This window comes from Salmo salar, chromosome ssa26 (assembly GCF_905237065.1).
Source record: "Salmo salar chromosome ssa26, Ssal_v3.1, whole genome shotgun sequence".
In the NCBI taxonomy this organism is placed as follows: Eukaryota; Metazoa; Chordata; class Actinopteri; order Salmoniformes; family Salmonidae; genus Salmo; species Salmo salar.
The window spans coordinates 23,182,833-23,207,042 of NC_059467.1; the positions used below are offsets into that span (position 1 = coordinate 23,182,833).

Genomic DNA, 24,210 nt, shown 5'->3' on the forward strand with positions numbered 1-24,210 from the left:
TCTTTTGATTTGAAGTGAACTGAAACTAAGCTAGTACAAACAACCAGCTACTACATCAACTCAAACAAATCAACCCTTTTTGAAGAGTTTATTTTTAGAGTCTGCTGAATAGCATCAACAACAAAACAAATAGTGAGAGGTAACCTTTATTGACCCTCTACACATTCAGGCAACTGAAATACAACAGATAAGGCTGCAAACAGAAATGCAACTGAAATAAATTATACTGGCACCAAAGACTGCATGCACTCCCTACTGCAAAAGACCAAAGCGCTGAAGTTGACATCCCCATGTAGCATGATTAGGATCAATTCCATTTAAATTCAATTCAGGATGTACATTGAAATTCCAGTTCTCTTCAAAATGAGGAAAATTCGGAATTTGGTTTACTTTACTTTCTCAATTGCCTGGAAGTCAAATGGAATTTACTTCAACCCTGCCATGTAGTCTAATGTACATGTTTTTTAAGCAAGGCAGTTTCTCCCCTCAGTGCTATTATAATCAAGTTCAAGAACGATAAATTAAATAGTGTTTTCAGTACAGCACAATGCATTGTTATGAAATGTGGTTGAGTACGAAAGTTTGTTATAAACTGGAATGAAACAGTCCTGTTTCGATTACTTTAAGATGCAGTGCAAAACTAAGCCATGTTGTGTAGTATGGGCACAGTGTCACGTAGACTACATTCTGCCGTTTCTAGGTACAATTCTTTACATATTGATAGTGTACCACAGTAGGGCGAATGCTGCCTTGTAAAAAAAATACTGCATTGCATTCTTAGAACATGGATGGGTAACACAAAACAGCTTTTTCCAAATATAACTCAGAAGGCATTCAAACATATCTTGCAACAAAATGTTTTTTAAAGTAGAAGTACAGAAAACACTCAACATGCAAATTAAAGACACTCAAGTATTCTTCCAATACACCCTCCACAAATAAATATAATGTAAATGTTAAATACATTTTGATCCTGAACTTCTTCCTACCTCGTAAAGCTGCTTAGAGCATCACTGACCAACGGAAACATAAAATACATAATGAAAAAAACTTGTTTTAAGGCACCAACAGAACAAAATCAAACATGGAGAAATACTCAAAACTTGGAGCTCTTTTGTGAAGTTCACATTCAATAAAAATGTCTCAACAAATGTCTGTTTCTTGAAATTTGAATGGGATGCATGTGCAAATGAAGTAAAATATTGTAATGATACCAACAGCTAGCTTTGACTAATACGGTAGACTTGAGTATAGTTCAAGAAAAAGTTGACAGAAATGGTAATATTTCTTCAGTTTATGTTCAGTAACGTTTAATGGGGTTGTTATACAGTACCTTCAGAAAGTATTCACACCCATTGCCCCCCAGAAATTGTTACAGCCTGAATTTAATCTTGATGAAATTAAGATTTGTTTTGTCACTGGCCTTATCACAATACCCCATAATGTCAAAGTGGAATTATGTTTTAGGAAATTGTACAAATGAATGTAAAATGAAAAGCTGAAATGTCAGTTAGTATTTAACACATTTTGTTATGGCAAGCCTAAATAAATTCAGGAGTAAAAATGTGCATAACAAGTTGCATGGACTCACACTGTGTACAATAAGTGTTTAACAAGATGTTTTTTTTTTAATGACTCATCTCTGTACCCTCCACACACAATTATCTGTAAGGTCCCTCAGCCAAGCAGTGAATTTCAAACACAGATTCAACCACAAAGACCAGGGAGGTTTTCCAATGCCTCGCAAAGGGCACCTATTGGTAGATGGGTAAAAATAAAGAAATCAGACATTGAATATCCATTTGTGCATGGTGAGGTTATTAATTACACTTTGGATGGTGTATTCCTAACTCAGTTGCAGGAGAGGAACGAAACTGCACAGGTACTTCACCATGAGGCCAATGGTGACTTTAAAAAACTTAAGAGTTTAGTGGCTGTGATAGGAGAAAACGGAGGATGGATCAACATTGTATTTACTCCACAATACAAAAAATGTTGCAACGCAATTCACCTTTTGTCCTGAATACAAAGTATTATGTTTTGGGTACCACTCTTCATATTTTCAAGCATAGTGGTGGCTGCATCATGTTATGGGTATGCTTGTAATCATTAAGGACTGGGGAGTTTTTCAGGATAAAAAAGAAACGTAATAGAGAAGCACAGGCAAAATCCTAGAGGAAAACCTGGTCCAGTCTGCTTTCCACCAGACACTGGGAGATGAATTCACTTTTCAGCAGGACAATAACCTACAACACAAGGCCAAATCTACACTGGAGTTGCTTACCAAGAAGACAGTGAATGTCCCGAATGTTCGAGTTACAGTTTTGACTTAAATCTACTTGAAAATCTATGGCAAGACCCCAAAAAAGTTGTCGAGCAATGATCAACAACCAATTCGTCAGAGTTTGAATAATTCTGAAAATAATGAGCAAATGTTGCACAATCCAGGTGTGGAAAGCTCTTAAAGACTTACCTGAAAGACTCAGTTGTAATTGAAAGGTGATTCTAACATGCATTTACTCAGGGGGTTGAATACTTATTTAATGAAGATATATTTGTTATATTTTCCATTAATTTTCCATTTTTTGTTCCACTTAATCCCACTTTGTAACAAAATGTGGAAAAAGTCAACGGGTGTGAATACTTTAAGGCACTGTATATGGTGGTGTTGGACATACACAATCACAATGTAATCACAGTGACTAGAGAGTAGCTAGATCCTCATAGTGTTTCTCTACAGTGTTGTATCACTTCAGCACACTGTGCTGCTATACACTTACAGCCAGCTAATAAATAAGTCAAAGATGATGACAGGCTAGTCTGCTAACGCGGTGACCCAGCTTATAGGTGGGTGGCCCTGTAACAATAGGGCAATTCTACAAGACTGTACTTCACAATCACATGTCAACAATGCGGCAACTATTTTTGAATTTCACTAGTACGTTTGTGCCACATCAAATCTGCCAGAAGCCATTCAATAGCAGTATGATTAAGGAAAGGCTCAGCAGGCATTACATACTCTCTTACAGCAAACAGTGTTCAAAACTTTGAAAACGGACTAAACTGGCTTTCAGATAAAATATATATTTAAGTAGTAAGACGTGCAAATAAACATGTAAACAAGGATGGGAAATCATATCCATGAACTGATAATAAAGTGCTTTTGAGCTAGCATGAGGGAGATGTCTGGACACGTTATCCTAGACATGCTACCCCCTTGTAGAATGTCCTAAGACTTCTTAAGGCGGCTCACTTCTACACCTAAACCTCCATTAGTAGAGGGACATAGACTGTAGAGGATGATGAGTAGGAGCCCAGGTCCTCCTGGACGGAAACCAGAAACCCATTGAGTGGGCTGAGGTGGTAGCCCTGTGTGTGTGTGGTGGGGGAGGGTATTCAGCTGTTGGGCTTCTCAGAGTGCTGAAAGAGCAAACAACTCCTCACACGTCTGCGTTTCCACCGAGCTGAAGTGGGACTCCATATTCCAGGCCATGTCAGCTGACAAGAAGTCGTCCATGACTGTCTGGGTCTCATTGCTGGTCAGGAAGAGGTTTCCGAGGCCCTCAGAAGATGCGTTGGTCACCGTCTGAGTCTCTGTGCTGCTCAAGAGCCTGGCCTGGTCACCCTGGGACACAGAGGGAAGGGTGTTGGAGTTTGGTGTCAGCGGTTGGCGGAGGTCGGTCTGCGTCTCAGTGTCAGAGGACTCTGTGCTCATGGAGAAGCTGGACTGGCGCAGAATGTTGCCCAGTGGCATGTGGCCTCCGGCTTTCAGCAGGAAGTTGAGGTCCGTCTGGGTCTGAGTGTCAAACATCTCCAGTTCCAGGTCGCTGGCCTGACTCCGGCCCGGCCCCTCACTGTTTCCCAGGCCCTCCAGGAGGAGGAAGTCTGTCTGGGTTTGGATGTCCAGGACCTCCAGGGGCGTGTCGGCCCCCAGACCGCTCAGCTCGCTCTCCTCCGTCTGGGTCTGGATGTGGGCAGCGTTCAGGAATTCCTCAAAGTCAAAGTCGATGCCCGTGTGCTGTTCCTGAACAGAGCCCAGACCTGACCCACAGCCTGTTGAAGAATCCATCTGCGTCTGGGGACCGGACAGAGAGTGACCTGACAAGATGTTCTCCAGGTCGTTGAACAGAGCCAAGGTGGTCTGGGTTTGGTTGTCCGCCACGCTGCCCGACTGGAGATCGTCTGTCTGTACGCCAAAACACATGCCTCCTGCTGATTTGTCGTCGTCATAGAGACCGTTACCGACACCGGAGAGGGGGTCGTCTACACCGTGGGTTCTGAAGCGTCCGTCTGTCAGTGCCGTCTGTGTCGAGACACTGAGGGAGTAACTGTCGAAGAGGTCTGAGCACATGATGGCCTGGTCTATCTGAGCCCTCTCTTCTGACCCAGCCAGGGCGAGTCTGGTCTGGGTCTGCTTGGTAATGTAGGGGGACTGGGATGGGGAGGAATAGGGGCAAGGCAGCTGGCTGAGGGTGTGGGTGTCTGTCTGAGCCCCGATGGTGGTGGTGGCTTTGGCCTTAGAGGGGAACGTCTGGGTCTCTACACTGACCGGCAGCAGGACCTGAGCACTCACACTAATATCTGTCTGAGAACACGATGAGACCGACGACTCACCAACGGGGCACACCTCCGTCCCCACCCCAACCACCATAGGCATCCTGGACAAGTATGAGATGTCTGTCTGGATGTTGGAGGAGGTATTGCTCCCCCTGGTTCCTCCGAGGTCATCGCCAGAGCCCAATGACTCCAGACTTACCTGCACCCCCAAGCTGACAGGCCCCAGACAGGAGCGGGAGGCAGGCGTGCTGCCCCTGAAGCCCAGGGTCTTAGGGTCCAGGTGGGGCACCATGGCCCCCATGGACTGGGGCATGAGGTGGAGGGTGCTGAAGGAGCCCTGGCTGTCCATGGCCAGCACCACAGACCTCAAAACCCCGCTCTCTGTGGAGGGGAGGAGGACAGGGAGATGGGCCAGCTGCATCACAGGGAAATTCACCAGAGCCACTTCGGGCTTGGGTAGGAGGAGTTTCTGGAGGTGTTTAGGGGGGATGTTGTGGCAGACCCTGTCTGAAGGGAGGGAGTCCTCTGAAAGTTCTCTGTCCGTTTTTATAATCTGACACATGAATTCACTGGGCTTGACTTTTTCTGCTCCATTTATCTTTCTCTCCATCTTCTGCCTTTTCACTGGTGGATACCTGCAAACACAGGGCAGAGGAGAGAATACGTCAAGCAGACAAAACAGCAGTAGGTAGTTATAAAGCTTTGACAAATACCAATAAAAGAAAGGTGCAGTGCAGCACTCATTTAATCGTTGTGCAGTCATATTCAAGGTCTGTTCTCAAGCCACGTTGTGCACGCAGGAGTTTGTCCCAACATGATCCGTTATTGAATAATCACATGGTTTACTGGATAAACTGCATGACACTTGAAGACTTTGAGCCTCTCTGCCACCACGTGTCCACACCATCTTTAAATCCCCTCCAACAGCATGTCCAACCAAATACAAGACTTATTTAATAGAAACCCATTTCAATGTCATGTGTAGACTAATGCCTTTAGGAGCACACACTGCCGATTCAATGGCACCACATGGAAGTGACTGCAATATGCAAGGAGGAAGGAATGCCTACCAAGTGAATGTTGGCTCTTTGCACAATGCATGTCTCAATCTGTCCATCTGGTTTGTCAAAATCCTTTGTTTCAGTGTCTATTTGTCCACTTGTCTGTACCGCCATCCTTGGTTCAGTAGCTAGACAAGCATTTTTGAGTTAACTACACAAACAGGCAGTAGATTAGAGGAAGAGTAGGGAAGCACGATTATTTAATATCCTATATTCCTTCTAGGTGGATATTACTGTAAATTCTATTTTAGGGAGATTCATTTAGCATAAAATCCTCATTCTCCCCTGAGTCAAGTGCATGCAGCTGTGTGTGTCAGATTGGCATGTGAACATTTTGTGGGCCAGTTCCAGTTGATACAATGCTAATCTGCTAGTGAGAGCATGAGCTCAAGACAGACAGGTAGGCAGTTTAACAGGCAAAGTAGAGAGATCATTGAAAGACGACGTGAACCAACCTCCATGCGTAGCTAAGGTGAATTATGGAGGATGTTTTTTGCTGGACAACGTCTCCGGCAATGCTTATATTTTATGCCTTTTATGCCTTTTGACGTCCAAAACCAGTCAATAACTGGCTAATGGAAACACTGCCCTCCAGTATGATATCCAGTATACACCGAGTGAACAAAACCTTACTAATATTGATTTGCATAACCCCCCCCTGTTGAGCATGAAAAACCCAGCAACGTTGCAGTTCTTGACACAAACCGGTGCGCCTGGCATCTACTACCATACCCCGTTCAAAAGCACTTCAATATTTTGTCTTGCCCAGTCACCCTCCGAATGGCACACATACACGTCTCAATTGTCTCAAGGCTTAAAAATATTTATTTAACCTGTCTCCTCCCCTTCATCTACATTGATTGAAGTGGATTTAACAAGTGACATCAATAAGGGATCATAGACTGACCAGGCGAAAGCTATGTCATGGAAAGAGCACATGTTTCTAATGTTTTGTACTCTGTGTCTACCTGTGTTCTGTGGGGACCTCGTGGCCGGTCCTGTAGATATGTGACAGTAGCGCCGCTCTGCTGGCATAGGGGCAGCCACACGTGCAGCGGTAGGTCCTCCCACAGTCCTCTATGTGGCGCCTCAGGTCCCACTCTGTGCTGTAGCCGTTGTTGCACTTGGAACACTTGTGCTTCTTCTCTGCATGCATCTTCATAAAGTGCTGGATGGAGCAGAATAAACAGTTGAAGTCGGAAGTTTACATGCACCTTAGCCAAATACATTTAAACTCAGTTTTTCACAATTCCTGACATTTAATCCAAGTAAAAATTCCCTGTTTTAGGTCAGTTAGGATAACCACTTTATTTTAAGAATGTGAAATGTCAGAATAATAGCAGAGAGAATGATTTATTTCAGCTTTTATTTCTTTCATCACATTCCCAGTGGGTCAGGAGTTTACATACACTCAATTAGTATTTGTAGCATTGCCTTTAAATTGTTTAACTTGGGTCAAACATTTCAGGTAGCCTTCCAAAGGCTTCCCACAATAAGTTGGGTAAATTTTGGCCCATTCCTCCTGACAGAGCTAGTGTAACCGAGTTAGGTTTGAAGGCCTCCTTGTTTGCACAGGCATTTTTCAGTTCTGCCCACACATTTTCTATGGGATTAAGGTCAGGGCTTTGTGATGGCCACTCCAATACCTTGACTTTGGAAGTATGTTTGGGGTCATTGTCCATTTGGAAGACTCATTTGCAACCAAGCTTTAACTTCCTGATTGACATTTTGAGATGTTGCTTCAATATATCTACATATTTTCCTCCCTCATGATGCCATCCATTTTGTGAAGTGCACCAGTCCCTCCTGCAACAAAGCACCCCCACAACATGATGCTGCCACCCCCGTGCTTACCGATTGGGATGGTGTTCTTCGGCTTGCAAGCCTCCCCCTTTTTCCTCCAAAAATAACGATGGTCATTACGGCAAAACAGTTCTTTTTTTGTTTCATCAGACCAGAGGTAATTTCTCCAAAAAGTACGATCTTTGTCTCCATGTGCAGTTGCAAACCGTAGTCTGTCTTTTTTATGGCGGTTTTGGAGCAGTGGCTTCTTCCTTGCTGAGCGGCCTTTCAGGTTATGTCAATATAGGACTCGTTTTCCTGTGGATATTGATACTTTTGCACCTGTTTCCTCCAGCATCTTCACAAGTTCCTTTGCTGTTGTTCTGGGATTGATTTGCACTTTTCGCACCAAAGTACATTCATCTCTAGGAGACAGAACGCGTCGCCTTCCTGAGTGGTATGACGGCTGCGTAGTCCCACGGTGTTTATACTTGCGTTCTATTGTTTGTACAGATGAAGGTGGTACCTTCAGGCGTTTGGAAATTGCTCCCAAGGATGAACCAGACTTGTGGAGGTCTACAATTCTTTTCTGCGGTCTTGACTAATTTCTTTTGATTTTCCCATGATGTCACGCAAAGAGGCACTGAGTTTGAAGGTAGGCCTTAAAATACATCAACAGGTACACCTCCAATTGACTCAAATGATGACAATTAGCCTATCAGAAGCTTCTAAAACCATGACATCATTTTCTGGAATTTTCCAAGCTGTTTAAAGGCACAGTCAACTTAGTGTATGTTAACTTCTGACCCATTGGAATTGTGATACAGTGAATTATAAGTGAAATAATCTGTCTTTAAACAACTGTTGGAAAAATGACTTGTCATGCAGAAAGTAGATGTCCTAACCGACTTGCCAAAACTATAGTTTGTTAACAAGAAATTTGTGGAGTGGTTGAAAAACAAGTTTTAATGACTCCAACCTAAGTGGATGTAAACTTCTGACTTCAACTGTACATAGGGCCGTGAGAGGTTACTCGTTACATGAAATGGAAAAAAGCAATAAAGGAATGTATTATTCCCTTCTTGTTCACTAATTCCAATTTCCTAGTTATACTTCAAAAGTCTCTCTATTGAGACATAATTATTAGACACACTTTCCTATCATTTACAATTCCCATCCACCATCAGCAAAGCAGGAGTGGAAAGTGATTAGGGGAAAACCCAGGAGGAAATGTCTGTCTCAGTCTTTCCATTCATTAGACAATCCGCATGAGTCTGACTCAGGTGGTTTCAGCCACGCTATCTCTGGCAATATACAGATCTTAGACTGACTGTAGGGATGTGGTACCTGTTTAACCAGGGAAAACTGGGAGAAGGGTCTGTTGGGGCCTCGTGGACAGCCCTCTATGGGACAACAGTAGAGCTTCTGGGAACCCTTCATGTCCTTCCTGATGGTGGGGTTAACAAGACCGTCCTATGGAGAGAGAGAGAGAGAGGATGAATGATTCGTTTGTGATATTATAGGCTTAAGATTTAGTGTCAGCTATCAGCACTGAAATAATGTAGGCTAACCAACAACAAATAAGGTAGGCCATCAGCACAACTCTCAAGACTGCTGAGCTAAAGGCTAAGCCTAGGTATCAGTTATACTTCAGTTAGTGATGATTTTAGCCTCTCAGAGTACCATTACAATGAAAACATCCAGCGGATGCCATATTATCCTTTGTAGAAAACCATACGAATGGAAAATACACAGACGAAGGTGGTCCAGATGGAGGGTCCACATCTGTGACTTTAAAAAGAGGTTCAGATTAAAGTTATTAGTTTAACAACACATCGAGTTTGTGCTTTCCAGTGTGCTACATCACTCCACACTCCTGACAGTCTCCAGACAGCCGTGATGAAGCAGCTGTCAGCAGCACATTGCATTAACTCAATGAACAGCAGCATGATGCTTATGTAAGAGTACAGCTCACAGGCCACAGCTCACAGATAGACCTCAGCACTGACCCGTGTGTACAGCCTAACCATCATTATTAGCATTGCAGTATTTCACTGGTCAAGGTCACCTAGCAGGCCACATCAACTGTGGCATTGGCTTTTATTTAACCTTCATTTAACTAGGCAAGTCAACTAAGAACAAATTCTTATTGACAATGACGGCCTACCCCGGCCAAACCCGGACGACGCTGGGCCAATTGTGCGCCGCCCTATGGGACTCCCAATCACAGCCAGATGTGATGCAGCCTGGATTCGAACCAGGGACTGCAGTGATGCCTCTTGCACTGAGATGCAGTGTGTTAGACCGCTACGCCACCCGGGAGCCCAAAATTGGTACAGTACTAGTAAAAGAGATGTTTCGATGGAAGTTAGGCTAATATACATAAACATCCTGCATAGTGCTAAAGTGATCCGTCTTCACAGTAAACAGACACAGTGTATTTTATATTATTGTAAAGGTTACGTCAGAGGCATACAGTTCTGCATAGGCTACTTGCAGCAGCAGATGGACTCACTGGTGTCTTGCAGCAGCAGACTAGCAGGTTAACATTAAGACTGTCTGTTCTAGGCCAGAGCACAGTCCCTGAACTGCTCTCCATGACACTTATGTCCCTTCCTAGCAGAGAGACCAGGCACAGTGCATTGCCAGACGGCGATACAGGCAGGCAGGGCAGAGATCGCATTGTTTCTGTCTGCTACAAGACAGCTTGGGTAGGGTCTGCTGAGCAGCATCACAGCTAGGAAATACAAACTGAAAATCTGTCAGTAGGCTACTTCAAGAAGTCAGGTCATCAAAAGTGTTTAACATGCAAAGTGTGACAGGAAATGTGACTATTCTACACTACAGCCTGCTTAGTACAGTAGGCTATTATTTGAGTACTCGTAATGTTCAGAAGTGTGTGAAATTAAATTGATTGTCGTGTTACACACACATCCAGCAGTTGGCCAGCAAATGTGATATGGCCTTTCAGCCGAGCTAAGGCACAGTGAGTGTCCAGCGACAACCGTGTTATAACTCAAATCATAGCGACGGCCGTGTTATAACCCAAATCACATCTCTTTCTGCATCAATTAATAAAACAGAACAAGCCTGGCCAGTAACAGCGGAGGAACAGTAAGCAGCCTGTGCTTTCCTGGCCTGATGACTCCCGTTGAGTAGCGTTAGCCCGTAACTACCTTTAGTGTCTATTTATGAAGGTATCTTCTGGCCGGTGTTCTGTTATGAGCCCCGACGCTAATTCTGAATGTTAACACGCATTGCTTGCGATACGGTTTTGGAAACGTAATATGTAATACATCTATAATATCAGCGAAATATATATTTTTTAAACGAAAGGTACTACTACACACCTTTAAATGGTTAGTGTTCCCACGCGGCCATAGCTCCATGTTACAGCGGTTTTATACGGAAGACAGAGGCGACCACCTGTGCTAACTAGCAAATCTGCTACAGTAAATGTATGTTATTTAAAGATCTTTCATTTCAAGGAGAAATAATAAGTTCCATATGTTTTGAAAACCGTATCGCAAGCGATAATTGACGTTTCTAAACGTTAAAACAGAGCGTTGGGATTGTAGTCACATGGTCACAGCGTTAAACAGTGGTCACAGCGGTAAACGGTGCTTATAGCGGAGAACCTGTGCGATAAGGAAGAATGCCTTGGGTTCTCAAAAGCAAGGGTAGCGTTGCATCTACTGTCAGCCCTTTCACACAGTCATAGACATCTAAGACTATGCTCACTTGACATTGTGTTCAGATTGTTTCCTTCATGAACTGCTGCACCATGCATGTTCTCCTCCATCTCTCATTCTCCTGCATTAGGCCCAGTTGAATTTGTCCAATATTGAGAACAGTTAGCACTTATGTGGGGAAATGAGGAGCATGAAGTGCTTTTCAGACCTAATTCAAATTCAAACATTCACCTTTTATTTTTTTCAACAAGCTCAGTCTGTAGAAAGCCAAAAGACTGCTACATCCCAGCAGAGAAGCGCATTCATTTGGGGGAAACTGGAATCACTAGGACTCCCACCGGGCAGCAAGACTCGGCGAGGACAATGCATACATTTCAGTTAAAGAGGAGGACCATTGCCTCCAAGACTTTCCCTTACTATAACTAGTATTCATATTTAGCCTAAAGACAGTGTGACAGTTGGTTGTATGACCAGACTGATTTCATTGCACATCTCAGGCTTAGCCCATCTTCTTCAGCCATTTAAACATTAATTCACTGAGGGTTATTTAATTGCTTGAATTTCCAGAAACTTCTTGAGAACCAAATGACTCTCAATAATATGACAGTTAGGCTATGTGGGCATGGAGACAAGTATGTTTACATGCACACTAATAATTCGATATTAAACTGAGTATGGCATTAGTCATGTAAACGCCTTACTCTGCTTATCTTAATCGGCGTAAGGTCATAATCGAAGTAAACATAAACCGATTAAAACACCTGGTTTTCGGAGCAACCTTCGAATTATGGCATGTAAACAGTTAAACCGGCGTTCCAGCGGTGTATTTGATCTGCGCACGTGCCAGCACCCGTAGCGCAAGCCTCCTCATGAGTGAGTTCGGAAAAACTGAAAGTATGCATCTTTTCACTTAAACAGTATATGTCCTAACGCAGAATCAGATCGTCTTCTCAAATATAACATAGTCAATGTGGTAGAACGTTTATTTTGATTGGCGATTTTCTGCTTTTATCAAAAGTCCCATCAGTAGCCTAATTTCAGATGTGTCCATATAAACAGGATTATTAGTGAAATCGTTCTTGCAAAGCATGTAAACGTTTTAAACGTATTATATTAATCTGAATATCCACAATATTCGTATTATTGTGCGCATCTAACCGTGTGGATTTGAACAGATCATATATTTGTATGGCTGACATGTAAAGGCAGTACAAGAAAGCTAGTTAACATTAGCGCGGATAATCAGTCTCATACAGCTATGATCCTAGCCTAGGATGATTGAAACATTGCTTAAAGCACTAACACAATAGTAAGAAAGTAACGTTATCAGCAATATACAGTTGTAGCTAGCCAACTTCCAAGAACTGGCCTCAAACAGTGCACAATGACTTGCCGTTTTCCTAATAAGCATGCTTCTAACGAGCTCGCGTAACTAGTTAGTGATACAAGCACCATGAATTTAAACATATAAAGACGACGTGTTGGAATATGCCAGTAGCCCCTTTGGTTAACTTGCAAATAGGCTAACAAGCTATCTACCTTTACTCTGTGGGACTTCACGAGATGCATGTTCAGGGCTGGCGTGTTCGGTAAAATCTTGCCACAGCCTTCCACGGTGCACAGGATATTGGTCCGCACTTCTTTGGTGAGCTCCATGATAGACGGTTTGATAATCTCCCGCGTCGGTGCGGGGGGCTCTTCGATGCATTTTTGACTGCCCATGGAAGCGTTATCGTTTCGGTATGCTTTCCCGGACGCAGAGGCAGCCATGTTTCTGTTGACAAGTCACCAAACCAACTGCTCCTCAAGCAGCAGAAACACTGGAAAATACGAGGACGCGTCCACTTCCGGGAGACCTTTCTTAGCAACAGCCAGCCACTCCCACACAAGCGTCCTGGCAACATCAGAGTGGCAATATTGTAGCTACTTCTATGACATACTGCATGTGCAAAAATGTAAAAGAAGGCAACCTTTACATTTTAGTCATTTAGCAGAGGTTCTTATCCAGAGCGACTTACAGTAGTGAATGCATACATTTCATTTCGTGCATTTTTGTTTTGTACTGGCCCCCCGTGGGAATCGAACCCCCAACCCTGGCGTTACACACACCATGCTGGCGTTGCAAACACCATGCTCTACCAACTGAGCCACAGAGAAGACTTTACCCTTTGCTGTACACTACTCAAGTAACACAAAGTAAAAAAAACCATCCAATAACATTTATTAGAGTACAGATTGTAGTATATTAATTGAGAAACAATAAAAGATGATTCTTATTCTTAACACTTTGGCAAAGGACAGAGTGAATGGGTAAACAAGGTGTTCTAAAAAATATATGTTAAACCCCATCAAATGTTAACATATTCAATACAAAATATACACTACTTGTTCTGGTAGTTCTTATAGTTACATTTGATTTAAACTCCTTTGTCTGTGATAACAAAATAGTTTCTCCCTTTCTGTGTGATGGATGAGAGAAGAGGGGTGACTGGGGTTGACGCCATACCTGTAAAACACAAGCAATTACTGAGGGGATTCGTTTTTACACACCCTGTTCACGGGGTAGGCTGAGTTTGCACAGGGTTAAAAGTGATTGCATTTTTTTTTTTATTTTTTTAATCTGGGCTATTTCTCTGGCATGAGCCGGGTGCCCCGCACGAAACAAAAGTGATGTAACACATGGAGTAATGAGTTAGGATTTCATGTTCACCTGCACAAGTGTTTGCTATTGATAAATCACTATCTACTGTCCAAAAGAAAGCTAGTTTGAAAATGTGAACATACATTTATTTTTATGGAAAAGACATTCTGAATGATCCATCATGCTGCCATGTTGACAATATGACCAGGTTGAGCATATTACTGTTCAATTTGAGCAGAGTACTCCGACCTCACCGGTTTTAGCCGGTCATGTGACTGGCCATTGCCTGATTCACCCCGGTTCAGTCTAGTCAAACCCACTCACTTATTAGCAGACCCTCCGAAAAGCATCAAACATCTCAGCACATCCATCTGGAGAATGAGATGGATACAATGAAGTCTGTCATGGTTCCTCTGCCCCCTTGTGGCCATGGACAGAATTGAATAAATAAGTGGAGCAGTTAACTAACTAATAATATGAGCAGTTAACTAACTATAACCACATCAAATAAAACGTTATAATGCTGAGCATCACCTGGAAGACTTGACTTCTAAACCTGAGGGTATGGAACAAAATGCAGAGAGAGAGAGAGCTATTGTTCATAATTTGTTGTCTCTGCAGCTCTAATGGGGCACCCGAGTGGCGCAACGTTAACGCACTGCATCTCAGTGCTAGAGGCGTTGTTCGATTCCAGGCTGTATCACAACCGACTGTGATTGGGAGTCCCATAGGGCGGCGCACAATTGGCCCAGCGTCGTTAGGGTTTGGCTGGGGTAGGCCGTCATTGTAAATAAAATAAAAATTCTTAAATGACTTGCCAAGTTAAATAAAGGTTAAAAAACCTAGAAGATGTGGCTCTTCCCATTGACAGAGATTAAAGGAGATATTAAACAAAGCCCAGCCCCAGACATATAGATAGTGTACCTGAGGACACACAGTGCCTGAGTGACTCTAGGAGGTTGGTGCTGGCAAACTCCACCACTCCTCTGAAGGGCTCTCCTCTGCCTGTCAACGTTTTGTTAGAGTTATCTCGGAACTTGGTCTCCAGCTGAGAATAGAGCAGAATACATTGTCACACACAGCATAGCAGGCACATGAGGAGAAACCTTTTTGTTAACAACCTATAGTTCAACCTATAGTGCACCTTATAGACAGCTTTTTGCAGTTGAGGTAGTGTCCCATCGCCGAAGGCCTCACAGGCCATTTGAAGACGGTTCTCTGTATTCTCAGCCTGTTCTTTCTCTATATTGGGGTCTAAAATGAGAAAATAGAATGTAGGTGAAACATAAACTAAGTCAATATTCTATTGATATCTAATTAGTTGTGGTTGTCACCATGATTATGTTCATGTATACATTACACTTGTATTTTATAAGCAGACAACAAAACATACTTCTAGGGACAGGATTCTTTTCCTGAAGAGGTTTTGGATGTTTGGTGGGGAACACCTATGAAAGAAGGAAAAGGTGCAGAACACAGAATCTCTATAGTTAGTTCTATAGGCTTTCTTTGTTAGCAGTAAGCAGTGGGATGGTCATGATAAAGGCTTTTATATGGCCCGTGTCCCCTCATAGGGGACATGGCCAAGGCCTACTTGTTGGTACTGCCTCATCAGTAGGTCTCTGATGGCGATGAGGTTCCGTCCACTGAGGTGAGCATCCTTCATAGAGCCATATCTGGTGGCCAGAACCAAGGCCTGTATGACAGAACTCAGTCTGTTAAACAGGCGATAGAGACCATAGAAACAGAATTCAAAGCACTGCAATATGACATTATGAATCCCCCCAGGGGCAATTTAGAAAGCATCCTTGCCTGGTTTAAAAGAGGCTTATGCTTTGAAGTCACGCCGGTCACAAAGACATAAGGGGTCTGAAGATGGTGGACAACGTATGTGGGTTTAAGGTGGTTAGGCTTTGTGAAGTTGTCCCCCCAGGCAACACGTATCCATATGGCCTCATCTGTGTGTTTTTTTATTTTAATAGACACCTTGGAAGGAAAGACAAACACAGGCATGGACAGAGATGGCACACGCAAACACAGCAATTGAGGGACATTGCAAGCCAATGTCCATTTTAATGAATGTTCGTTCTGTCTTTTCTACCAAGCATATAAAAGCTGGAAATCATACATACATGGCTGATGAGCTCTGTGAGGTTGGCCTTGAACTGTTCCTTGAACTGTGTCAGCTCAATGGATGGTGCATCCTCTGTGAAGAAAAATATACTTGAAATGAACAGTAATGCTGATTAGGCTACCTCTAATACCTTGGAACTCTAATATTGATTAGGGTCCATTTTCAAATGGAACTTTGTGAGTGTCAGTGAAAGCACCAGATACTAAATGTAGAGTAAGGTATTAGAGACTTTTATTTACCCTCTGCATCAAGGAGCTGGAAGCCATGCCACATTCCCTGGTTCGGATTCTCAATGATATCTGGAAAGGATTGGTGAAATGTATTATCTACTACTGACAACTAAGTAGACCATTAGCTACTGAGGGGGAAATTAGTTAATTCACACTGTCAGTTAACACTTACAGATCATTTCGAGTTCTGTGATGTGTTTCACTGTCAAGCCCTTCTCCTGGGAAAGATACAAGTAGAGTGTATCAGAAAGGTTGAAAGTATAACAAAAAATTGTGATTACACTTAGCCCACGATGAACTGTTAAGGTGAGCTAGATTAAATGAACAAGTTAGCTAAAGAGAATATCACATCACTAGAAAGCTAGTTAGATAGGTAACGTTAACTATATAGTCAAGCAGCTACATCTACCTCACAGAGAGCCAGTAGATGTTCCGTCAACACCCATTTTGGTTGTGTGAAGTCAAGCGAATGCAGGTCCTCTCTTGATAGATGAGCCCACTTGCCAAGCACTGTCTGGAGCATTTGATAAGGGATTCGTCGTATCAGACGTTGTAATATGCGCTTTGTAGAGTCATCCATGCTTAAAATGTATGTTTTAACCAATTAAACTCTTAAAACGCATTAGATAGCAAGCTAACGCAGACACGCAAATACAAAACAAACCGCCGAACGAGAGTCAACCAATCGGAATCATTTGGTGGGTCGCACTTCCTGTTTCGTCATTTCCCCTTCAAATAACCTTTACCACATATTCACATGCTTTAGAGATGCTTTAGATATTTGTAGAGGTTATATGGGGTTAAATGGGGTTTAATATTGTCCTAAATTATACCAAAAACGTGTAAAAACTAAATAAATAGAAAACTGAGATCTGGGATTTTGTTTCGTAAAAATGTATTCATCTTTCCACTGCCATATGCGATGGCGCCGTCTGCTGGAGAGGCATAGAGGCATAGATGCACAGTGCTTAGGATGCATTACATTTGATGATATAGCTATAATGCATACATACTACAATCGTACATAAATATGTAATAAAATGTGTTTTGTGTTCCAGTCGTGCAATGACTGGAGTTATTTGCTGTGAGGGAGTGCCCGCCCACATGTGATCAACAATTAATGTGATTGGACCACCATCCAACGGTAGCAGGTGTTGATTTGCTACTGTAATGTCAATCAGGTTATCATTTTCCACGGAGTGTGCTGTCTTTGCTGTTACGAAAGAGTGAGAGAAATATAGCTAGCTAGCATGTTACCAGCATGTACTCCTTTTATCAAATACATTACTAGGTTTACAATTGAATGCTATGTCAGAATTGTTAAACACAATTTTTCAAGATTTGTACAGTAGCTAGTTAGGTGTAAATACATCAACAGTAACCTGGCAGTAATAGAAGTTAAAACAAGGGGTTGAAAGGACTTTGCATTTGCCCTTAAGTGGTATTTCTCGCTACTAGGCATTGGCAGCTAGCTACATTTGGTCAACTTGCTATCTACGATATAGTCTATTCCTGGAAGATAGATATCTCAATGATATCCCAACTGAACTGGTAATATCCTTATTCAACTAGCTACCTTATTCTATTCACAGCTTTTAAGGTAATTCCAGTCTATTTTGTTAGCTACAGTACTAGCTACCAGTCTGTGAGTTGTACTGTAGCTAGAACAGTCTGTAACTAGCTAGCTAGCGTCATTCAATTTCACAATTTGGACCTTTTCTGCATAAACATTTGAGTCTATTTCAACCGGTCTCTGAATATGTAACAAAGTCCATCTTTATACAACCACAACTTTATGACTGTTTATGACAACGCTGCCAACTGCTAGCCTACTTGTTACAGTAGAGGCTGAAATCACTTTTCAGCAATCACAGCTTTGAGATTAATCAGGATGAAAGGATGGGCTTTTATGACAATAGCCACTCCTCATTGTGTCTGGTACTCTGTCCTTCATTAACCCACACAGGCAATGCTATCCATGTCTTTATCTAGACCTGTATTAGTTTTAACCTGCCCACCTGTGTTTTATACCTGTTTTCTCTCTCATTGCAGGTAAGTGTAAACAGAAAATTGACCATCCCCATGAGTTTGCAGGATGGAGAGGGACTGGGTGGATGGAGTATCCTTTAGAGTAGACACACATTACAGAAACCAAATAGTCAAACAGTAATTTTCAGCATGCATTGTAGTCACAAACATGGTTGGTATTGTTTGTCTTTCCAGTATTGTTGGAGTGGTAAGCCCTTAACTCAGAATGCACCCTGATCTGTCGCCTCACCTGCACACGGACGAGTGCAACATACTGATAAACCTGCTGAAGCAGTGCCACACGGAGGTAAGATATTGTATACTTACCTGAGAACCATAGACTGGGTCATTCCATGTCATTTCAGCAATCCTTTACACTCACCAACTCAGATTTTTTGGAAATCGTTTCTGTAGTTAGAACCAGATAAGATTAGCATTCGTGAAACATTATTTTGTTGAAATGTAATTTGATTTCTGAGAAATTAAGCTCATTGATTGCTCCTGAATATGCCCTTTTAATTTTATGGATTCACATAATATTCAACAAATATAGTACCCAACATCCGATTTGGATCAAACTTCTTCCTACCATTGCATAAGGAATCCAAGAAAATGGTCAAAAGCCACCCATGGACCCACCACACCCCAGGCCAATCCCACCCCAACAACCAATATATACTATCAGTTTTCTGTGTCTCAGAAATAGTGTGGAGCTGTGGGGCTTGGAGTATTGCTTCTTCCCTGGGAATCTGGTGATGGTTCTTCCCTGTTAAGAGAAGTTATCCATTGAAGTCTCTTGCATTATTTACCATAAATTAGTGTGAAAGTACCAGATTTTGCCCACTAGATGCCGCTGTTCCTGCTACTGCCACCACACACTTATCCATTTTGCTGATCTCTTGTGGTTGTTATCAAAGGCCCAGTGCAGTCAAATATGCGTTATTCCTGTGTTTTATATATATTTGCAATGAAATAATGATGATAATGAAATTAAAATAATGAAAAATTAAATAATGATCATGCCCTTTTAGTGTAAGAGCTTTTTGAAAAGACTGCCTAATATTTCAGCTTGTTTTGGCGGTATGGAGTTTCAAGAAAGAGTTCCAAAACTCTCTGCCAGTAACAGTTAGTTTTCAGGTGTGTGTGTGTGTGTGTGTGTGTGTGTGTGGGTCTAAGTTTTTCCCTCCACACTTAGACCACTTCCAGACAGTCCTAGCTAAATTCTTGCTTGAGAAGTTGCTTTTTGCTAAGAAGCTATTTTTGTTTCATTTTGACAATTTTAATGGAAAACAACCACAGTAAGTTGCTTAATTGGTACCCAGAAGTTATTTGATATTGATATAAAAACGGCTGCATTGGGACCTTTTAAGTTATTGACATTTGTTTATCCCATGTGTAACTCTGTGTTGTTGTTTTTGTCGCTTTGCTTTATCTTGGCCAGGTCGCAGTTGTAAATGAGAACTTATTCTCAACTGGCCTACTTGGTTAAATAAAGGTGAAAAAAATGGATCACAACGTTTTCTTTGAAACTTAGGGTTGAAAACCAATAGCTTTTGCTCATGGTGAAAATAAATAGTGTGGTCAAACCAGTCCTCCATGAAAGCAATTCAGTTTGTCCTTCTTTTAACAACCTAATGCTTCAACCCAACTCTCCATGAATAGTCCAACAAATGGCAGCTTTCTGAGAGGGCTATCCGTATGTAGCAATTCCCTTATGAACACTTTTCCTACAAGCCCAAAACTTGGGCTAGTGACTAAAATGTTATGACAACCCTAATAAAATAATACAATTATAAACCATGGCATGGTATTCCATGTTTTTCAATAAAATTATTAGAAAACATCTCTATATGTAGTGTGATTAGTGACATGTACCATTAAACCCAACCCAATACCATTGCCAATGCAAAAACACTATACAGTATGTGTTTTGGACTTTTACCATTGAAACAATTAGAACTGCTATAGCCTAACGGTTTGCTTGTTCGCCAGGAATGGCCTAACTAACCCAGACCTTTTTTGAAGGGAATAAATCACACACACAGAGGGGCCGTTTCCTGGACACAAATTAAGCCTAAGAGAAGGACAAACGGAATTGCTTTCATGGAGGACTGGCTTTAATTGTGAGGATGACCATACAATTTATTTTTATCATGAGCAAAAGATATTGGTTTTCTAACCAAAGTTGCAAAGAAAATGTTGTGATATTTAATAAACACAAGAGACCAGCAAATGGATAAAAAGTTGTGGTGGCAGTAGCAGAAACAGCAGTATCTAGTAGGCAAAGCCTGGTACTTTCACACTAATTTATGGTAAATAACATCACAGGGAATACATTACAAAGGATGAAGAAGCAATACTCCAAGCAGCAGCTCCATACTACTTGTCAGACATTTTATATACTTATTTCCCTCATTAAAATGCAAATGAATTTATAACATTTTTGACATGCGTTTTTCTGGATTTTTTTGTTGTTATTCTGTCTCACTGTTCAAATAAACCTACCATTAAAATTATAGACTGATAATTTCTTTGTCAGTGGGCAAATGTACAAAATCAGCAGGGGATCAAATACTTTTTTCCCTCACTGTACTACCAAATTCTCTAAAATGACATTGGAGGCGGCTTATGGTAGAGAAATTAAGATTGAATTCTCTGGCAACAGCTTTGGTGGACATTCCTGCACTCTGCATGCCAATTGCACATACCCTCAAAACTGGACACCTGTGGCATTGTGTTGTGTGACAAAACTGCACATTTTAGAGTGGCCTTTTATTGTCCCCAGCACAAGGTACACCTGTGTAATGATCATGCTGTTTAGTCAGCTTCTTGATATGCAACACCTGTCAGGTGGATGGATTATCTTGCCTAAGGAGAAATTCTCACTTACAGGGATGTAAACAAATTTGTGCGAAAGTACGCTTTTTATGCGTATGGAGATGTATGTGATCTTTTATTTCACCTCATGAAACATGGGACCAACACTTTACACCTTGCATTTATATTTTTTTGTTCGGTATATATTTATTAAAAATTATATGAATCCTAGAAATTAAAATGGCCAATTAGGGTGCAATCAATTAGCTTAATTTCTCAGCGATCAAATTATATTTCAACAAAGTAATGTTTCAGGAGTGCTAATCTAATATGTTTAACTTCAGAAATTATTTCAGAAGAATCTGAGATGGTGGGTGTCAAAATCCTCTTTTTGTGCTTTTTGAGGTGGAATGACAACAGCGTCTAAGAACATGTCCCACATAGAACTCCACCTAAAAGATCTACTGTATTGCTCTACACTGAATCTGTTCTGAACTAATGTGTAGGAGCAGTCAAGTATAGCTACACTCTTACCTGTCAAAAACATGTCGTTAATGTCTCATCCTCAGCACAATGTCAAGAAGTTCTTTGGTCATTGCAATGATATGGACCGTGCCATGAGAGCTTGTTTGAAGGATGAGGTGAGGACTACCAGGAATTTGGTTTTAATTCTAAAGGGATGCCTCACCAGATGCCTACTATTGTCATATTTCATTGATGGGAGCACTTTGGTATTTTCAACAATGTGTGTGTGTGTTTCTCTTTCTGATCAACAGCGAATTGCAAAGAGGGAGAAAAGCAAACAGCATGCTAAAGAGATGAGACAGAGGCTGAAAGACGGCCCTAAGGAAGAGTTCTGAATGGCAGTACTGGCTGAGCCGATGCTCTAGGAAGGGGCACAGGAACTGGGTATTGGAACTGGGGCCTACCATGAGAAGCCTACCTTACTGCCTGGACATCTGGCCACAAGAGGTCTCTCATAATGTCGGTTTCAGTATGTGTGTTGAATAGTGTTGGGTGGATTGTCATAGAAAGTGGTGGATGATCATTTCGCTACTCAGTGATCATAGCTCATATGGGAGGTCTGTTTCGAGGACTGCTACCCAACCCCCATGCAATCATGGTTGATTGCATATTTAAAGTACTTAACAAAATAATTATTTAAAATTGTCTGTGTTTCTGACTGGGGAATGACAATGATGAATGAACACTGGATTCCTATTGAATAAAGTGTATCAAAACACAGAATTGCCTTGTTATTTTCACATGGGTAGTCAACAGATGCTTTACTTATATGTGAAAGCTCCAAGCTCACAGGACCTTTCATTCATTTACAAATGTGTCAGTGTCATATTCACAGCCTTATTCTGTTAAGGCTAGGGCTGATTTCAAGGTTTTACTGCTAACCTACAAAGCATTACATGGGCTTGCTCCTACCTATCTTTCACAATTTGGTCCTGCCGTACATACCTACACGTACGCTACGGTCACAAGACGCAGGGCTCCTTACTGTCCCTAGAATTTCTAAGTAAACAGCTGGAGGCAAGGTTTTCTCCTACAGAGCTCCAATTTTATGGAATGGTCTGCCTATCCATGTGAGAGACGCAGACTCGGTCTCAACCTTTAAGTCTTTATTGAAGACTCATCTCTTCAGTAGGTCCTATGATTGAGTGTAGTCTGGCCCAGGGGTGTGAAGGTGAACGGAAAGGCACTGGAGAGACGAACCGCCCTTGCTGTCTCAACCTGGCCGGTTCCCCTCTCTCCACTGGGATTCTCTGCCTCTAACTCTATTACAGAGGCTGAGTCACTGGGTTACTGGTGCTCTTCCATGCCGTTCCTAGGAGGGGTGCGTCACTTGAGTGGGTTGAGTCACTGACGTGATATTCCTATCCGGGTTGGCGCCCCCCTCGGGTTCGTGCCGTGGTGGAGATCTTCGTGGGCTATACTCGGGCTTGTCTCAGGGTAGTAGGTTGGTGGTTGAAGATATCCCAAAGTGGTGTGGGGGCTGTGCTTTGGCAAAGTGGGTGGGGTTATATCCTGCCTGTTTGGCCCTGTCCGGAGGTATCGTCGGACAGGGCCACAGTGTCTCCCGACTCCTCCTGTCTCAGCCTCCGGTATTTATGCTGCAATAGTTTGTGTCGGGGGGCTAAGGTCAGCCTGTTATATCTGGAGTATTTCTCCTGTCTTATCCAGTGTCCTGTGTGAATTTAAGTATGCTCCCTCTAGTTCTCTCTCTCGCTCTTTTTCTCTCTCTTTTCTCTCGGAGGACCTGAGCCCTAGGACCATGCCTCAGAACTACCTGGCCTGATGACTCCTTGCTGTCCCAAGTTCATCTGGTCATGCTGCTGCTCCAGTTTCAACTGTTCTGCCTGCGACTATGGAACACTGACCTGTTCACTGGACGTGCTACCTTGTCCTGGACCTGCTGTTTTGGACTCTCTCTCTACCGCACCTGCTGTCTCTAACTCTGAATGATTGGCTATGAAAATCCAACTGACATTAACTCCTGAGGTGCTGACCTGGTGCACCCTCTACAACCACTGTGATTATTATTATCTGACCCTGCTGGTCATCTATGAACGTTTGAACATCTTGGCCATGTTCTGTTATAATCTCTCTACCCGGCACAGCCAGAAGAGGACTGGCCACCCCTCAGAGCCTGGTTCCTCTCTAGGTTTCTTCCTAGGTTCTGGCCTTTCTAGTGAGTTTTTCCTAGCCACCGTGCTTCTACATCTGCATTGCTTGCTGTTTTAGGCTGGGTTTCTGTACAGCACTTTGTGACATCAGCTGATGTAAAAATGGCTTTATAAATACATTTGATTGATTGATTCACTCAAGTCCTCATCGGATGCTTGTTCATATCCAGCTTCCATTCATCCTGAACAATCCACTGTATTTGTTATCACAGTAAATAAGGCCTTTTCAAAGCAGGCCGTTTTGACTCACCTGAGGCCTATTCTCAGCTGTGGTCGATTGTTATTGGTCTGGCATTTCAGTCAAACGAATAGTCTGGCTCCCACCCAGTGTGTGTGTCAGAACACAGAGGGGAAGCATCTGGACATTCATAAGGTCAGTGGATCTTCCAGAGAAACATAATACAATGATCATCTATACAGCAGTTAGCACTAGGAATACCATGCACCTTGTAAATGTTAAGTGATCATTAGATCTTAATTATGCAGAATGAAATGCTACAGAGACACAGCCATGGTTGGTATTGCCTAAATCCTGAATGAATGCCACTAGGTAATTGTGTGGAACATTAATA

General features: G+C 42.3%; 3 protein-coding genes across 6 annotated transcripts; 1 reads left to right on the forward strand and 2 right to left on the reverse strand.

The window, feature by feature from the left end:
* Positions 1-130: 130 nt before the first annotated feature.
* atmin (ATM interactor) lies at positions 131-13,035 on the reverse strand. Its single transcript, XM_014175854.2, has 4 exons — positions 12,632-13,035; positions 8,748-8,873; positions 6,587-6,786; positions 131-5,192 (listed from the first exon to the last, which is right to left on the reverse strand). Exons 1-4 carry the CDS (start codon positions 12,860-12,862, stop codon positions 3,413-3,415), a joined length of 2,337 nt encoding a protein of 778 aa, XP_014031329.1. The 5' UTR covers positions 12,863-13,035; the 3' UTR covers positions 131-3,412.
* Positions 13,036-13,298: 263 nt separating this feature from the next.
* On the reverse strand, positions 13,299-16,790 carry cenpn (centromere protein N). Its single transcript, NM_001141019.1, is given in 10 exon segments — positions 13,299-13,598; positions 14,658-14,781; positions 14,878-14,987; positions 15,127-15,181; positions 15,328-15,429; positions 15,546-15,719; positions 15,866-15,939; positions 16,107-16,166; positions 16,270-16,315; positions 16,507-16,790. Coding segments are annotated over 10 exon segments (1,005 nt in total). The 5' UTR covers positions 16,678-16,790; the 3' UTR covers positions 13,299-13,509.
* Positions 16,791-17,243: 453 nt separating this feature from the next.
* Positions 17,244-22,187, forward strand: cmc2 (C-x(9)-C motif containing 2). 4 transcript variants are annotated; one of them, XM_014175855.2, is made up of 5 exons: positions 17,287-17,648; positions 18,150-18,216; positions 18,362-18,432; positions 21,512-21,583; positions 21,719-22,187. In XM_014175855.2, exons 2-5 carry the CDS (start codon positions 18,180-18,182, stop codon positions 21,800-21,802), a joined length of 264 nt encoding a protein of 87 aa, XP_014031330.1. In that variant the 5' UTR covers positions 17,287-17,648; positions 18,150-18,179; the 3' UTR covers positions 21,803-22,187. The 4 variants fall into 4 exon arrangements, with proteins under 4 accessions (XP_014031333.1, XP_014031330.1, XP_014031332.1 ...); XM_014175858.2 differs by lacking the exon at positions 18,150-18,216 and having other exon boundaries at positions 17,244-17,323; positions 18,321-18,432; XM_014175857.2 differs by lacking the exon at positions 18,150-18,216 and having other exon boundaries at positions 17,291-17,648; positions 18,321-18,432.
* The last annotated feature ends 2,023 nt before the right edge of the window (positions 22,188-24,210 follow it).

Bases quoted from the DNA above. Each gene is read 5' to 3' on its own strand.
- cmc2 (XM_014175855.2), top strand. From the start codon at position 18,180: ATGAGTTTGCAGGATGGAGAGGGACTGGGTGGATGGA. The intron at 18,433-21,511 runs GTAAGATATTGT...TCTCATCCTCAG, and splicing joins TGAAGCAGTGCCACACGGAG to CACAATGTCAAGAAGTTCTT. The intron at 21,584-21,718 runs GTGAGGACTACC...TCTGATCAACAG, and splicing joins GAGCTTGTTTGAAGGATGAG to CGAATTGCAAAGAGGGAGAA.
- atmin (XM_014175854.2), bottom strand. From the start codon at position 12,862: ATGGCTGCCTCTGCGTCCGGGAAAGCATACCGAAACGATAACGCTTCC. The intron at 6,787-8,747 runs GTACCACATCCC...TGCTCCATCCAG, and splicing joins AGTTTTCCCTGGTTAAACAG to CACTTTATGAAGATGCATGC. The intron at 5,193-6,586 runs GTAGACACAGAG...CTGTGTTTGCAG, and splicing joins GAGGTCCCCACAGAACACAG to GTATCCACCAGTGAAAAGGC.